Genomic DNA, 17378 nt, shown 5'->3' on the forward strand with positions numbered 1-17378 from the left:
CCATCACTATTAGTTTCCTGTTCATTTTCCCTCATTTCTTTTATGGTAACCTGTATTTTTTCATCTAATTTGTGACCAAAATTAACCAATTCTGTGAGCTTCCTGATCACCAGTGTTTTGAACTGTGCATCTGATAGGTTAGCTATTTCTTGGTCGCTCAAAAGGATAAGTTCTGGGGCACTGATTTATTCTTCTGTTTCGGCCATCTCTCTCTCTCTCTCTCTCTCTCTCTCTTTTTTTTTTTGGGTCTGGTCACTCTTGTTACAGTGAGGGGTGGAGCCTTAGGTGTTCACCAGGGCTGGGCACCCCAGTTGCTAGATTGTGACATTGTATGTGAGGGCGGGGTCGGGGGAGAACAATGGTAGTAGCTGTGTTCTTTGTGGGACCTCAGTCCCTTCTCTGGAATCCTGGGTTGCGCACTCTGCCCTGCTCCACACTTACCACCTCACTGGGTCTGCCAGCTGCCGCTTGTGTACTCAGGGTCCACCCGCTGCGATCTTGTGCGCCCCAGATGCCTTACACGCTCCTGTTTGCCTTATGTGCCCAATTCTCCCTGTTCTCCACGCATCACCCGTGCCCACTGCGCCTGGCTGCTTGTCTCCGCCCTTCCTACTGGTCTGGATGAACGGATCTATTTCAACTTCTTGGCTGTCCGACTTCCATTCCGATAAATTTTCTGTCAGTTCTGGGTGTTATTCTGCCTCTAAATTGTTATTGTTCCAATCTTGGTTGTTGCATGGAGGTACGGTGCATCCACCTATGCCTCCATCTTGGCTGGAAGTCAAGACTTCTCTCTCAAGGGGAGAACGCTGACCCTTGCCTTGAGAGGCTTTTATTGGATTCAATTTGCATAGGAATACAGGGTGTATATGCAAAGCTGATTAATCATCAGGCAGTAATGATCAAACAATAGATAACATACAAAGAACTCTGAGGGCCTATTTTGAGTCAGGGTCAGATAGCTAAAGGGCCATAAAACTTTGGGGAACAAACTCACTTTCTCCTTGGACCCCTATCATTTAATTGAGAGCATTCTAAACAAAGCAGGTTTCACAGGCTTTTACATACTCTTTCTTAGGCCTGATCACCATAGGGAACCCGCCCTTTCCAGCACAGGGCTGCACCCACCACCAGCATTGTTTCAGGTTTAAGGCATTGTTTCAGGTTTAAGCCAGGCAGGGGAAGTAAGGCAGCCAAGAGATTAGGAGACTTCTTGAAGACAAAATGAGGACTCAGGCTATGTCAAAGCCAAGGGAGGAGGGTCCATCACCCCTTTTCTGTAGCCCCTAAGTCCTTCCCTGGGGGCCCCCCATGAATGTGTCTGCCTTAGGTTGTTCCTCCCTTGAGGAATCTTACCCGTCATTGGCTAACTGATCAAGCATTGGCGGCCAGGCAAGGTGAAGTGAAAGGAGCAGAGGTGGTGCCCCTGCCAGGGAGATAAGCTCTGTCTCCTTAGTGGCTTATGGTCCGAAGGTCACTCACTGAGCCTTAGCCATGGGGGGGTTACAGCTCCTGAAACCAGGCAGGGCAGTTCTCAACAATATATAGTGATAAAATAACTCATTATCTAAGGTTATAAATAGTATAACTAGGATTTGAAATTAGTTCTTTTAATCCTAAATCCGGTATTTTATCTACTAATGCAGCTATTTTCAACCTTTTTCACCTCATGCCACACATAAATTAATTACTAAAATTCTGTGACACACAGAAAAAAATGTTTTTTTTTCTGATCTGATAAGAAAATAGGTATAATTTTGATTCATTCACACTGGATGGCTATTGTTGTGTTGGCTGTTGTCATTTTTTTATTTGACAATCTAAGGGAAAAGAGGTCAGTGCCTCTGGTTAAATAGTCAAGTATGTTTTAAAAATTCTTGTGACATACTGGCTAAAATTCACTGTAGTAATGCAACTCCTTGTGGTTCGTTTACATTTGTGTATGCATCAGATATTTAATGATGAGATTTTAGGTATAAATGGTATATATGTTAGGTATGGAAGGCTAATTTGTACATGTCTTCAAAGATAATGGTCAGAATAAGGAAATACACTAATTTGGTAGTACTAGGATGTGTTAATGAAGTAGGAAGGATAAAAACGATGTAGATTATTAAAAGCATATGAAGTTTTTTACTTATTTTTTTAAATAACTTTTAATTATAAAAGTAATGCTTATTCACTATGCACACTTTAGAAAATGGCAAAACAAATACCCAAATCCCACCACCTAGAATTTTTTTCATGTGCAATATGTTTGTGCATTTAAAAAAATATTAGAAAAATGGAATTATTTTCAATATACTCTTTTATAATTTGTAACCTGGAGAATCAAGCTTGGAGAACTGAGGGTGGCTTGGCAGTTGTGAACACTGCCAGATCATGCTACAGCAATAGAGGTATGAATGAGCAAAGTTAAAGGGCACTTAAAGATTCAGCTAGAATGGAGTTTGTTTTGCGGAATCTGAATTGAAGTAGTTGAGGATTAGTAGTCCTTGGGTAGATGGCAAACTGTTGCCAGAATGGCAAGGCTTTTTCTCATTTCTCTGGTCATACTTTGTTTGGAGGTTATTTCAGATGTAAGAATTACTATTGGGCTCCAAAAGCCAAAGGACTGGGTCTCCTATTTTAGCTAAAAATACTAGTGAGCTCTAGGATGTAGAGGCAGGTTTCCTGATAACAGACGATTGTGATCATTCTGTTGAGGGTCCTTCTTTCTGGAGGGAATCCTGGTATAGTTGAAATAAAGCAATGAATTGGAAATTAAAAGTCTCTGACACGTAGTGATTAATTCCCCTTTAACATCTCACTCCCTCTTCTTGAACTTTCCGGAACTTTATTTTTTATTTGTTTTCTCCATTGTTTGGATGCTTTTAAGTTTGGCAAATTAATATAAAATGAAGCTCTGTATAAATTCTAAAATGCTATGTAAATGTAACAAGGTATTAATACTGATGGTGAGGATGTGATTTTTGTTGTTTCAGATTCTGGGCTTTTTTATATGGTGCCTAGAATGTTTCTTAAAATAATTTCTCTAAATATATGGAGTTTTAAAATGTAGGTCATATAAAGTACATTTATTTCTCTTTCTACATATACTAAGCCTTGGGCTTTGGATATTGCTTTTGAAATCTAAAAGCTAGCTCATGGGTAAATAAACAGTTCTTGTAAGCATTAAAAAAAAGTGAAATGTGCTTATGCCTTCTTTTTCAAAAGGGCGTTTATTTTTGAAATAGAAGCTTACCTGGTGTTGGTGTGTTGGAGATAATTTGTGCTTCATTGTTTCTGGGAAAAGCTGTGTGTGATATAAAATAAATAAAATGGCTAGTGGACTTTTTATTAGATACTTGCCTTGTGTAGTTCATTTGGACATTTTTTCCCCATTTTCCTTTGGGAATCTTTTCTAAATTTCAGTATTGTGGTCTGTTTTAACCTCATATAGCCTCTGTGTGTGTGCACGTGTGTTCTGTTAGCTATAGTTTTAAAAGGTTTGGATATGGCCCTCTTGTGACTTAAATCATGACTCATTCTCCCAGATTCTTCCTGGGAGCATAAATGGGTAGATAAGATAGATATAGACTATTAGACTTATTATTCCAGCTTATGAGTCAGTCTGAAGATCAGAGACCTTGAGTGGATGCCTCTTTAATATCCCAGGGCTTTCTCTTCACTCTTTTGCCACAGTTCTGGTCCTATGTAGAGTGGGGGACTATTTATTTTCTCTCCATCTCTGAATTTGGATGTAAGGTGTTAAAAGTGTTGCTTATCTTTAACCCACTGATCTCCCTCCTTCCTGATTGTTCTTTGGGCCACACAAAATAAGTGTTCTTACTGATTTCACCTCAATTCTAGGTGCCTTGAGTGCATTTTAGTAAATGTACTGCATAGTGGTCTGTATTACCTGATCTCTGTCCTCTTTGATGCTGAACTGGTTCCTGGTGAAATCTTGGAGCCTCAGAAATTGTGATATCTCTTAGATATCTTGTCTGTTCAGGCTGTTGCCTCACTACTTCATATATTAATGATCTCTGCCTTCACAGTTAGTTTAGCCCGACAGTGCGTAGGGGGATGCCTTAAATTCATATTTCTTCATAGGAAATGAAGATGAAACATTTAGTCATACTAGTCTGTATTGAAATACAATGAGGAAGGCATTTGCTACTAGACTTTCAGTTATGAAGTCTACTTAGTAAAAGGAGTAAATACAGGATAGGACAAAAGTAGGTTTACAGTTGTTTATGTGGAAAAGTAATATCATAATAAATAATAATAGAAGAATAAACTGTGTTTCGTGCACTTACAAGTGTAAGTGCAAACCTACTTTGCCCCACCCTGTATATGTTCAGTCTTATTCTTCAGTACACATGCATTTAGAAAATCTAGAAAAAGCAAATAAGCATAAAGAAGACAAAACTTGACTTTCTCAACTGCTGCCTTTGCCCTTTAGAAAATTGACTCTATAATATTTGATAAATTCTAGTTGTTCTTTAGGTCTCAGCTCTTAGATAGAGGTCATTTCCTTTGAGTAGTTTTCTTGACTCCTAGCCTACATTCAGCAGAACTCTCCCTTATATATTCTCATAGCTTTCTGTATGTCTACTGTAATACACCATTTTACTGTTACTTGTTTTGATGTCTGTCTGTTGTAGAATGTAAGCTCTGTGACAGCCAGAAGTATGTCTGCTTTATTACTCTATTTCAGTGCTTGGAATATAGTGGCCCCTAAATTTTTTTAAAAATTTGTGAATTAACTTAAAACTTTTAACAGTTTTGACTTATTTCTTACTTTTCTATGTCTCTGTGTACAAATAAAGAGACACACACACTTTTAACTTCTGTCAAGGTATTACACGGGTGTTTTACCTCATCTGTAGAAGTGGAACAAAGTCAACACATGGGGTAAAAATTCCCCTTCCATCTTTATAGTGCAGAAGAATAAGTCAGCAAGTTTTTCCCTCCAGTGTTCAGTGATAAAATTCTGCTTACATACGGTGGTATTCATTCTCTCTCTACAGAGGCTTCCAAGGATTCTCCCAAACCAGACTCTAGGATACTTTTATAGTGATCTTTCCTGCTGTTTACTTGTATATACTGGCTTCAGTTTCTCCTATTGTTAGTTCTCAGTTTGCCTTGTATTTTCTGGTTTCTGCTTCTTTGTTCATGCCATTCTCCCCCTTTGGGATACCTTAGCTTTTTCCTTTTCCATTTTCAAGACTTACCTCAAATTCCATCTGCTATGTTTCTTTTTTCTCTGGTTAAACCCTAGTAGTCTCTTCACTTCTGAGCTCATGACATTTATTGCCTGTAGTTGTCCTTTGACACTCATTTACTATTTTGGGGCTTTTTCTTAAATCTCTTGCTTTTGTGTGTGCGTGTCTTTTCTAGTCAACTGTATTGTTAGATCACTGAAGACAAGGATATTCATCTTCTTTTTCTTCCTGTTCTTTGGTTTATCCCTGGCACAGTTTCTCAGTAAATAGTTTATTTGGTTAACTATAAAAACTTGCCCCTCTTATTTTATTAATGAACCCTGAAGAAAGTACTTTGAAATTACTTTTTGTGTCTTTAAAAAAATTTCTGCCCTGGCTGGCATAGCTCAGTGGATTGAGCGTGGGCTGTGAACCAAAGTGTCGCAGGTTCGATTCCCAGTCAGGCCACATACCTGGGTTGCAGGCCACAGCCCCCAGCAACCACACATTGATGTTCCTCTCTCTCTCTCTTTCTCCCTCCCTTCCCTCTCTAAAAATAAATAAATAAAATCTTTAAAAAATTTTCTACAAATACCCAGTTCCTTTGTGTCTTACTGCTTGATGTAATAGCTGACACTAAGGTATGAGGGAAATCTGTATTCACATAGCACAAGAAGCTTAAGTAACTGTGGGTGCCTTGTGGCTTGCTTATTTAGAAATTTCTAATGTACAGCATGAAATAAGATATTATTAGGTAAGGGAAAAGAAGTACATGGATTAGAGGCAAGCTTTTTTACTTGGGTAGAGATACATTTCTTATTAGTCAAGTTCCTAGAAAACTGACTAGGTTTCATTAATGTATTAGGTTTCATGTTTATTAAATGACTAACTTTATTACAGCACTCCAGTGCGGCGATTTTCAACTCTTTTTCATCACATCTCATACATAAACTAGTTGCTAAAATTCTGGAGCACACACAAATATATTTTTTGCCAATCTGACAAAAATATGGGCACAATTTTGATTCATTCACATTGGACATCTGCTATTGTGTTGGTTGTTATCATTTTTTTCTTTTTATTTGTGAGTCTAAGGGAAAAGAGGTCAGTGCCCCTGTCTGAATAGTCAGGTGCTGCATGTTTTAAAAATTTTTGTGGCACACTGGTGCACCATAGCCCACTAGGTGAAAATTGCTGTTCTAGTGGCTTGAATGAGAAATTGTCTCCTTGCTATAGGTAGAGAGCTATTTAAGAAATTCTGTTTAGGGGCAGTGACTCAGGTGAGCCTGTCTGGAGGCACATTTCTTATGGGGGCAGTGCACCAGCCACAAGAAATGAGTTTTCATGGACAAGCTAAATAGGCATTTAGGAGCAAGGCTCCTGGATTCAAGTTCAAGCTGGCGGAGCAGGAAGATCCTGAGCTCACCTCCTCTCATTGACACCAAAACTGCAACTACATATAGAACAACTCTTTCTGAGAACCACCTGAAGACTAGCAGAACAGATTTTCTACAACTACAAATATAAAGTAAAAGCCACATTGAAAGGGGTAGGAGGGGTAGAGACTAAGCCTAGTCAGGACCTACCCTACTCCTCATACAGTGACTCACAAGTGGGAGGATTATCACAACCGTAGAGGTTGTTGCCCCCAAAGAGCAAAGGGTCTGAGCCCTAGCCTGGTTGACCTGAACCAGGAAAACCAGTGAGGCTGTAGGAAACCCAGGTTGTGCTCTTTCCAAGTTCTGGCACAGAGGGAGCAGTTTGAATAGCGGCTAGGCCATATGTGAAGGTGATACATTGACTAATTTTAGGGTTTGTGCTAGAGGGACAGGGATCTTTTGGAACTTGTTTGTGTCACAGGTGTTGATGGGCACCATTTTTCCCCCTTTCTTTAACCTGGCTGGTCTGACACTGGCAGGTGCCACATCTGACACTTTCCATTAACCTTGCTAACACTGTGCCCCACCCTGGCATTTCCCTGAGGACTGCCCAGAGTAGCACCCCTCCAAAACACTTCCTGCCCTGCCGCATATAGTGGGCAATATCACTCAGCACCGGTACACAGCAGTGTGTCTGCAGCAGCGGGGGTGGACTTTGCAGCCAGCCACATGGAAGCCTTGTTCTGCACACCAGTGAGCCTGCAACAGTTGTGACCAGGCCTCACAGTCAGCAGGCCAGATACCAGCCTTGCTTGCTAGTGTGTCCATAGAAGTTGTGGCTCAGCCACAACAGGAGGCTACACTAGTTCACCCTCTAGAGCACTTGGCTCTGGTGACAAGGGGGACATCTTCTAAATAAGGGCTCCACAGGAAAATAAAGCCACTTTTTCAAGATCAAGAGATTTAGCTTACCCACTTAATATAAATACATTGAAACAAACAGACAGAATGAGGATAGAAAAGAATATGTTCCAAACAAAAAAAAACAGGACAAAACCCCAGGGAAAGAACTAAATGAAACTGAGGTAAGCTGTCTACTAGATGAAGAGTTCAAAGTGACAGTCATAAAGATGCTCATTCAACTCTCCAGACAAATGAAAAAACTCAAGTCAGAACTTCAGCAACTTGAACAAAGACATAAAAGTTCTAAGAAAGGACATAACAGAACTGAAGAATGTGACAGTTGAAATGAAAAATTCACTGGAGGGAAGCAATAGCAAATCAGATGACACAGAAAAATGGATCAGCAATCAGGAAAACAGGATAGTGGAAGTCACCCAACTGGAAGATCAAAAAGAAAAAAAGAATTAAAAAGAAGGAAGATAGCGTAAGGGACCTTTGGGACAGTACCAAGTGTGCTAACATTAGAATCATAGGGGCCCCAGAAGGAGAAGAGAGAGAAAGGGACAGAAAACCTATTTGAAGAAATAATGGCTGAAAACTTTCCTAACTTGGCAAAGGAAACACATCAAGTCCAGGAATCACAGAGAGTCCCAACACAAGATGAACCCAAAGAGACCCACACCAAGATACATTATAATCAAGTTGTTAAAAGTTAAAAAGAGGATCTTAAAAGCAGAAAGAGAAAAACAGCTAGTTACATACAAGGGTATTCCCATAAGACTGTCAGCTGACTTTTCAATAGAAACTTTGCATGCTGAATGATATATTCAACATGATGAAAGAAAAAACCTACAACCAAAAATACTCTATCCAGCAAGGTTATCATTCAGAATTGAAGGAGAGAGCAAAATTTTCTCAGACAAGCAACAGTTAAAGGAGTTCATCACCACAAAACCAGCATTACAAGAAATGTTAAAGGGAATTGTTTAAGGGGATAAGAAAAGGCCAAAACTAGAAATAAGAAAATATATGAAAAAATATGTCACTGGTAAAGGTAAACATATAGTAAAGATAGTGGACCAACCACTTATAAATCTAGTATGAAAACAATTAAAATGGCAATAAACACATACCTATCAATAATTACTTCAAATGAAGTTGACTAAGTGCTCCATTGCAAAAACAGGATGACTAAATGGTTTAAAAAAAATGAGACCACTACATATACTGCCTATTTGAGACTCCAGATTGAAAGATACACGGAGACTGAGAATAAAGGAATGGAAAAGATATTTCCTGAAAATGGAAATTAAAAAAAAAAAGAGAAGCTAGGATAGCAATCCTTAGTCAGACAAAAAGACTTTAAAACAAAGGCTATATAACAAGAGACAAAGAAGGACCCAGCAATTTTCTTCAGATAAGCCCTCAGAAGTGGAACAATTCAAAAATATATATGTACTTCTATGTTAACTGCAGCATTATTTACAATAGCCAAGTTATTGAAGCAACTTAGGTGTTCATCACTAGATCAATGGTTAAAGAAGTGGATGTGTGTGCACATAACACACTGGACTATTACTTAACCTTGAAAAAGAAATAGATCTTGCTATTTGTGTCAACATGGATTGACCTAGAGGGTATTATGCTAAGTGCAGTTAAGTCAGAGAAAGACAAATACTCTTTCACTTTACTTAGGTGTGGAATCTAAAAAACTAAAATGAACAAACAAAACAAACTGACCCATAGATACAGAAAAGCTGATAATTTCCAAGAGTTGGGCGGTGGGGACATGGGCAAAAAGGTTAAGGGGACTAAGAGGTACAAACTTATAAATAAGTCATGGAGATGTAAAGTACAACGTAGGGAATATTAATAATATCAATATCACAATAACTTTGTATGGTGACAGATGGGTAGTGGACTTTTTGTGGTGATCCCTTTCACTATGTTCTACACATGAAACTAATATAATATTGTATGTCATCTACTTTAATTCAGAAGAGCTTTGCAGTTCAGAATAAAAATTAAACATGAAAAAAAATTCTGTTTGATTTGTTTCTTAGGGTCCTAGCCTTCTATTATGGTATAGCCACAAAGTCAATAGGTATTATGAGTAGTGATGACAATTTTGAAAAGATATTTAGAGTCCCAGTTTTCTGTTGCCATAGGAGTTAAATGAAATGGTATTTCTACTGTTTACTAAATTAGGTGAACTTGCTTACATGTTGCCTATCATCAAACTGTTAAAATATAAAATGTAGATTGTATTGATGTGGAAGAGATTTTGTTTGCTTTTTTATTTAGGTATAAAGAGGATGGTGAAGCTTTATTAATTTTGCTTCCCTCAGAAGAAAAAGGGATGGTACAGCAGCTTCTCCAGAAGAAAGTGCCTGTGAAGGAAATCAAGTAGGAACTACTTTGTGTCATGATGTTATTGTTCAGATAATAAAGGCATGAAATTATTATGCTTAATTATGTATGCCTGATTCCCTCCTCCCTCTAATATGTTCTGTTTGGTTTGTAACTTTTTTGTTTGTTTTTTAACAAACAACAATCTTCTTTTTCAGAAGACTGTTGGTAGAGAAAATAAGATAAAGAATCGAACTTGTTGGCTTTAAGAGACATTGATGGTTGAAAGAACTAAACCTCCTGGATGAAAATTTTCAGGGTTATTTGTTCATTTCAGAGGATTGTATTCCCCTGTCATTGAAGATATTTAGATTGAGTGTTAGCAGAACTGAACAGAGGCTCACTTGTTTTGGGGTCTGTGAAATACCCTGGCATTTATTTGGGGGAAAATAATTGGGAAGGTTGTTTAATTAATTAGGGGTAGGTGTGGGAAGACTTTATATGAAACAACATTGGCTGTGAGGTGGTAATTGCCTGAGTGAAAGTTGTCTACCTTTGAATATTTTGAAATTTACTATAATTTACAAAAAAACCTAACTAAAACCACCTAATCTACCAGTGCCTGTCATGACTTCAGCCTTGTATGAACAAAGGGGTTCAGTCTAAAATCAGGAAAACAAGTGGGTTTCTTTTGTGATACCCATACCCTTGTAAGAATTTCATTTATTTCTGTAGCCTAACTGGGTAGAGTTAAGTAATGATTCTTTTATATTATGCCTAATATTCAGAAAAGGAAAATGATACTAATATCCCTTGGCCACTTGTTTATGTGAAGTTGGTTTTATGATATTTGACTGAAAATGGAAATATACAAATGACATTAGATTTCATTTATTCCATTTCATTGATGATTCATCTCCCACAAAAGGCTACTTTATAACTTTACAGACTTAAGTTACCAGTGCTAATTATGCTATTTATTAACCTTAGTATCTTTCACTCACTCAGCTTGGGTGTTTACAGATCTTTGATCTTTCATTTCTTTTTCCTGTATTATTAATAATATGCAAGATAGTTAAATTTCTGTCTAGTGTAATTTCAGTTTAATTTGGCTCATAGATGAGAAATAATGCTATAGGTATAAAAGTACTAAGGAAAACAGGAAAATTTTGTGTACTGATTTCAATTTCCAAAATTGAAATGTCTTACTTTAACTTTTATCTTTTTGTTACAAAGAATAAATCCAGAAAAACTTATAGATGTCCAGAAAAAACTGGAGTCGTTTTTAGCTCAAGATCAAGATTTAAAAGAAAGAGCTCAAAGGGTAAGTCATGTTTTGAATTAGATACCTTCATTGGAATGCAACTTATGTATAATAAAGTTAAATTTAATCATTTTCTTATACTTTTGGTTGCATGGTTATGCCTCAGATATTCAAGTAGTATAATTTTCAAGTAAGATTAGCTTATTTTTAACTTTTAAAAGAATTCTATATTTTATATATACAGGTTTTTAAAATTTTAAAAACATATATATAATATAAAAGAAATATATATATATTTTCTATAGTAACCTGGGAAAATATCTATTACTTGTTCATAGAAAGTCCACTTAAAGATGATTTTTAAGTGCATAGTGACCTGATTTCTAGTATACTTGAAAAGTTATGAACATTTGACTTCTTCTATGAAGTTTATAACTCCTGACTGAACTTTCCTGACTGTAAGATTAACATCTCTGCTTATATTAAGTTAAAATTCTAGAAAGCATAACACTTTTGCTAAATTGTCTTTAGAACTTTGAAATTCTCTTGATTGGCAAATGTAGAAAGAAGTGTTACTTTTAGTTAAACTTATTTTTTTAGTTCTAAGAGTACCCAGCAGTAGATTCTTTTGAAAAAGAAGATGTGAAATTAATTTGCATTATGAGTATAGCTGTCCAGTCTTTGAATTGACAAATATTTGAGTCCTTGTTATAAAGTTCTTCATTTTCACCACTCTTTTACTTATATCATAATCATGAGATCTGCATACCATGTGTACATCTGCACTTGCCATGATATATCAGCAGTGAGGGAGAGAGCAGGGATTGAGAGATTTGATTCTCTTTTACCGGATACAGTGGGAGAAAAAGAATAGAGGCGATATAGAAAGGGCATCCTAATAAAGAAGAGCTGAAGCCAAAAACCAGTCATAGTCAAGCTTTTATGTTATAGTTTAGAAACTGGGATATTTTCAGCAAGGAAGTTTTATTTAAAGAACAGATCTTTCTTATGCTTAAAAAAATTATGTTATATTTTATCAAATTATCATCACTGTGCTTCCAATAACATGATGAAAGCTAAAATTTGAATGCTTATTATGTGCCAGGTATTTAGCCATGACATGACTTTCATGTGACAGTTTGTGAATTGTTTTAATCTTCCCAAAAACCTGTGAGGTAGGTGATACTGATTCGATTTTATAGATGAGTGTATAGTATTTTCAGAAAATTAAAAATTGTCCAGGGCCACATGGTTATTAAGTGGCAGACTTCAGATTCCAATTTAGGCCTGCCTTTCTTGAGAACTTCATGATAACCTCAGGAAAAATTAACCCCACAATAGAAGAAAACCAAATAAAGAACTATTCAAAGATGGACTTCTATAACCTCATTTGACCTGAAATCTAATGAAAAGCCCTTTAAACACATTTTTTTTAGAGCTTTTGGACATTTATATGGGAATAGACATGTTTTGTCTAGTGGACACACTTTAAGTTAGGAGTTAAATCTTTCTTTTAAAAGCTTTGGAGATAGTATGCACATTTTAAAATAATATATATAAATTCTGATATGTTGTGACTTACCACATACCTAGGAGGTGATTCAGTTACGAATTGGGAAATGTGAAACACTGGAAGGATATTGTTTCACTGGTTTGTGCAAAACACAAAACAGGCCTGCCAGAGCAAAGATTATAGAATAGCATATTGAAATAAATGATGTGATTTATTGGGTTTCACGCATGGCTTAGCAGGATGGCTAATTGTACTCCCAGCAGCAGCAGCAGCAAGCTTTCTAGTTTCATAGAAGTGATTTTCTAGCTTTCGGTTTTAATCTGGGTAGGACAAAAGTGAACTTGGGTGATTTCTTCCAGGGGTGTCCAACCTTTTGGTGTCTCTGGGCCACACTGGAAGAAGAAGTGTCTTGGGCCACACATTAAATACACAAACGCTAATGAAAACAAAAAAATCTCAGTGTTTTAAGAAAATTTATAAGTTTGTCTTGGGTCACATTCATAGCCATCCTGGGCCACATGTGGCCTATAGGCAATGGGTTGGACACTCCTGTGGTGTTTTAGGGGAAAAATTATACTTGAACTGGAGCCATTCATGATCATGCCTGTGTAGACAGGGAGGATGGTATGAAGATTCATGTAAATGGTTTGAAGGAAGGATTAGTATAAAGTTAGAGAAAATGTGAAGTTTAGAAATGTACAATGAGAATTAAATATACTTTATAAAAATTAACTTTACTATCTAAAAACAAAAATGTCTACTTAGAGTGTTTTATAATCTTTGTTACCTACTTGTTTTACAAACTGGCCATGTTTAATTTTTGGTTTGTATAGTTCTTGGCATAAAGATAGTTAAAAAACAAACAAACAAGAATATATTGTATGAGGACAGATTACTTGAAATTATAATGATGAATTACTTGAAGTTATAATAGAAAAGGAATAAACTTTAAAAGTAAATTTGTTCCTGTCTTGATTTTATTAAATTGAATTTAATTAGATATTGAATTTAATTAGATATAAAATTGCATTTTGCTGGAAAACTTGCTGTTTGACTACTACAGTAATAATTATTACTAATAATGAGCACTTATTGATACTTTCTGTGTTCTGGAAGATAAGCCCTGGTATTGTACATGCATTTTCTTACTTAATTCTCATAAGAGAAAGTGCTATTATGTCTGTTTGATAGATGAGGGAACTGACAGAGAAATAAGAAACTTTCTCAGCAAGTAAAATATGGAGCTCAAATTATCATCCATATTATTCCAAAGCCTCTGTTTTTCCCCATTATATCATGTTGCAACTGAATGACAATAACTTCTAGAGTAGTTTTCCAAGAAGGTGATATTCTATGTTGAGTTGGCTTGATGAAATCAAATTTAAAGTCTTTTAAATATTACAGTTTTTAAACAGTAGGGTTTTTTTGTGGAATGAGGGGATATACTCAACTATTTTGAGGTTTTTCACTACTGTTAGATTTATGCCTTTGGTTAATTTTATCTTGCTTTAATTCATTTTTTATTTCTGACTACTATTTTGTCATATATTTAAACCTGTTTTACAGTGTTTTGTCTCCTATATACGTTCAGTATATCTAATGAAGGATAAAGAAATATTTGATGTGAACAAGTTACCTATACCTGAATATGCCTTGTAAGTATTCATGTTATAGTTCTAATTGTGAATCCTCAAAGTTAGAGGGAATTTCCTTGAAATCTGGTTCTCTGAGAGTTTTAGTTAAACTACTCTGCTTAAGGCTTGAGAGAATCTTTTAAAGTTCTGCAGAGAAAAAGATTCTGTAAACTGGAAAAGTAATTGAGCATTCAGTTCTTATCAGGAAGAAGTTTCTTTTAAGTATAAAGTCCTGAAAGTTACCCTGGCAACTTTCTATAGTTCAGTCTTAAAGGAGATGGAGAGCAATTGATAAGCATTCTTTGAAATCTTTAAATGTCTGCAGTACTCTTTATTCTCTGAAACGCTGGCCTGCATTACAACAGATAGTTCTTTTCATGCTTTGGATAAAAATCTCTTCGTCACTTCTCTTATTTTAAATTTGTATTTTATACTGTTTATTTGTGTCTTGGTGTTTTATACTGCTTATTTGTGTCTTGGTGTTTACAGGTACTCATAGGTAACTGTAGTTTCTTATAGGTAACTATTACCATGGGAAATGTCCCTGTTTAGTAACTTAGGTTACTGTTATGTGAAAATGGGACTTTTGGTCTTGTTTTGGCTTAGTATTTGCAGGATTATTTTCCTAACTTTTTCAGCAATAAAGGAGTGTCCATTTTCCAATGGGGATCTGCCTGTGGAAAAAGCATTGACAAAATCCAATGGAAGCACCCTTGAGGTTAATCATACTTTGAATTTCAGCATGAAATTTCTCAGGCTGGAATGAAATACTGTATGTACTTTCAAGGCAAAGTCTGTATAGTTGGCCTGCTCTCCAGGAATTTGAGTGTCTTTACCTTTAAATTGAGTCTAGTAAAAACTTGTATCTGGGTGAGATGCTGCTTTCTAGTCTTCATGTTAGATTGCAAGTATAATATAACAGGTGATTTGTCAGTTATAACATTTTAGAACCATTTAAATTGCTAGATAACAGAAGTAAGGCCACTGACTTTCTGGGTAAATGGATGGAAACAACATAATATAGATAATACGTTTTTATTTATCTGTTTATGTACAAGTTACTAATTTTACTGTTTCTGAGTACAAATCATGGTTTAGGTTATTAGCTATTTTTTTTTTTTTTTTGCTCCATAAGTTCTGTCCTGGTTTTCTAAATGACTTAGCTCAGAGATTAGCAAGCAGGAGAGATACAGATCTTAACACAGTGAGACCCTATGTAGGGGACATTTTATTGCCACAGATGCCAATTAATCTTATCTGTTTTCAGTTGAAGACCTGTGCTTTTTATTGATGATGCTTAGGGAAGGCAGAAAGTTAACTTGGGAGCCTAAATTATTGGTACAGTTTAATTTGTTGTTTTTAGTTAATTTTTGTGGATGTTTACTCATAGAGCTATAATTTTCTTGATCTATAATTTTTTTAGAAGACTTTGATACTTAAAGCAGTGCTATGTATGCAGGCTATAATAAAAATGTAAAATTATTTTACTACTCTGCAGAGCCACCTGCTAGGGTGGGTTTGCGCATGCAGAGAGTTCTGGCCAAGATGGAGATGCAGGTAGAAACCTTTTGCTTCCTATCACAACCAAAAGGAGGATAACAACCAATCTAAAAACAAAAAACAACTAGAAGTGCCAGAAAATCAAACTGCACCGAACTCCGACAATGAAGGAATTAAGGCAACATTTAGCCAGACTGGTAGGAAGGAGATGGGCAGCCAGGTGGGCGGAGGAGACCTGCAGCAAAGAGGTAGACCTAGCAAGCAGGGCTGGCTGAGAGGTCCCCCAGTGAGGCTGCTGACTGTGAGGGCAGGTCTGGCTGAAAGGACCCGTGGTGAGACGGCGGACTGCCCGAGTGAGGCAGGGCTGGCTGAATGGGAAACTAAGACCCAAAGCTAGCTGCAAACTAGGGTGGGGGTTGCTATGGCGGAAGAAACTCCCAATCTCACATGAGATTTCTTTGGAAAGTGGGGCTAGAGCCAAGTAAGCAAGGTGCATTGTTACCTTTCTGACCTCTCCCCCACAGACAGTGCCACAATGCAGCAGATAGGGTTGCCCTGCCCCATTACAACATAACAGGTGCACCAAGACAAAGAAATATGGCCCAGATGAAAGAACAGATCAGAACTCCAGAAAAAGCTAAACGATGAGAAGATAGATAGCCAACCTATCTGATGAAGAATTCAAAACCCTGGTAATCAAGATGCTCACAGAACTGATTGAGCTTGGTCACAAAATGGAAGAATGAATGAAGGCTACCCGGAGTGAAATAAAGCAACATATTCAGGGAACCAACAGTGAAGGGAAGGAAACCAGGACCCATATCAGTGATTTGGAACAGAAGGAAGAAATAAACATTCAACCAGGACAGAATGAAGAAACAAGAATTCAAAAAATTGAGGAGAGGCTTAGGAGCCTTTGGGACAGTTTTAAATATAACAATATCCAAATCATAGGGGTGCCAGAAGGAGAAGAACAAGAGCAAGAAGTTGAAAACTTAATTTGAATGAATAATGAAGGAAAACTTCCCCAATCTGGCAAAGGAAACAGACTTCCAGGAAGTCCAGGAAGCCTGGAGAGTCCCAAAGAAATTGGACCTGAAGGGGAACACACCAAGGCACATCATCATTAAGTTACCCAAGATTAAAGATAAAGAGAGAATCTTAAATCAGCAAGAGGAAAGGAGAGAGTTACCTACAAAGGAGTGCCCATTAGACTATCAGCTGATTTCTTGAAAGAAACCTTACAGGCAAGAAGGGTCTGGGAAGAAGTATTTGGAATCATGAAAGGCAGGGACCTACATCCAAGATTGCTCTATCCAGCGAAGCTTGAAAGGGCAGATGAAGTGCTTCCCAGATAAGGTCAAGTTAAAGGAGTTCATCATCACCAAGCCCTTATTATATGAAATGTCGAAGGGACTTATCTAAGAAATAGAAGATGATCAAAACCTATGAATAGTAAAATGACAACAAGCTCACAACGATCAACAACTGAACCTAAAAAAAAAAAAGAATGAAAAACAATGAAAACAAAAACTAAGAACAGGAGCAGAATCAGAATCAGAGAAATGGACATCACATGGAGGGTTATCAGTGGGGAAGAGGAGGGGAGGAAAAGTACAGGGAATAAGAAGCATAATTGGTAGGCAT

General features: G+C 36.8%; 1 protein-coding gene across 1 annotated transcript in view; it reads left to right on the forward strand.

Moving 5' to 3' along the window:
* DDX10 (DEAD-box helicase 10) overlaps positions 1-17378 on the forward strand; it is a 262363-nt gene that overhangs the window by 42854 nt on the left and 202131 nt on the right. Inside the window, exons 10-12 of the mRNA XM_045840101.1 lie at positions 9776-9877; positions 11057-11144; positions 14164-14252. Coding sequence (XP_045696057.1) covers positions 9776-9877; positions 11057-11144; positions 14164-14252 — 279 coding nt within the window. The remainder of the gene's footprint in view (positions 1-9775; positions 9878-11056; positions 11145-14163; positions 14253-17378) is intronic.

This window comes from Phyllostomus hastatus, unplaced genomic scaffold (assembly GCF_019186645.2).
Source record: "Phyllostomus hastatus isolate PE091 unplaced genomic scaffold, TTU_PhHast_1.1 phas_contig_113, whole genome shotgun sequence".
NCBI lineage: Eukaryota > Metazoa > Chordata > Mammalia > Chiroptera > Phyllostomidae > Phyllostomus > Phyllostomus hastatus.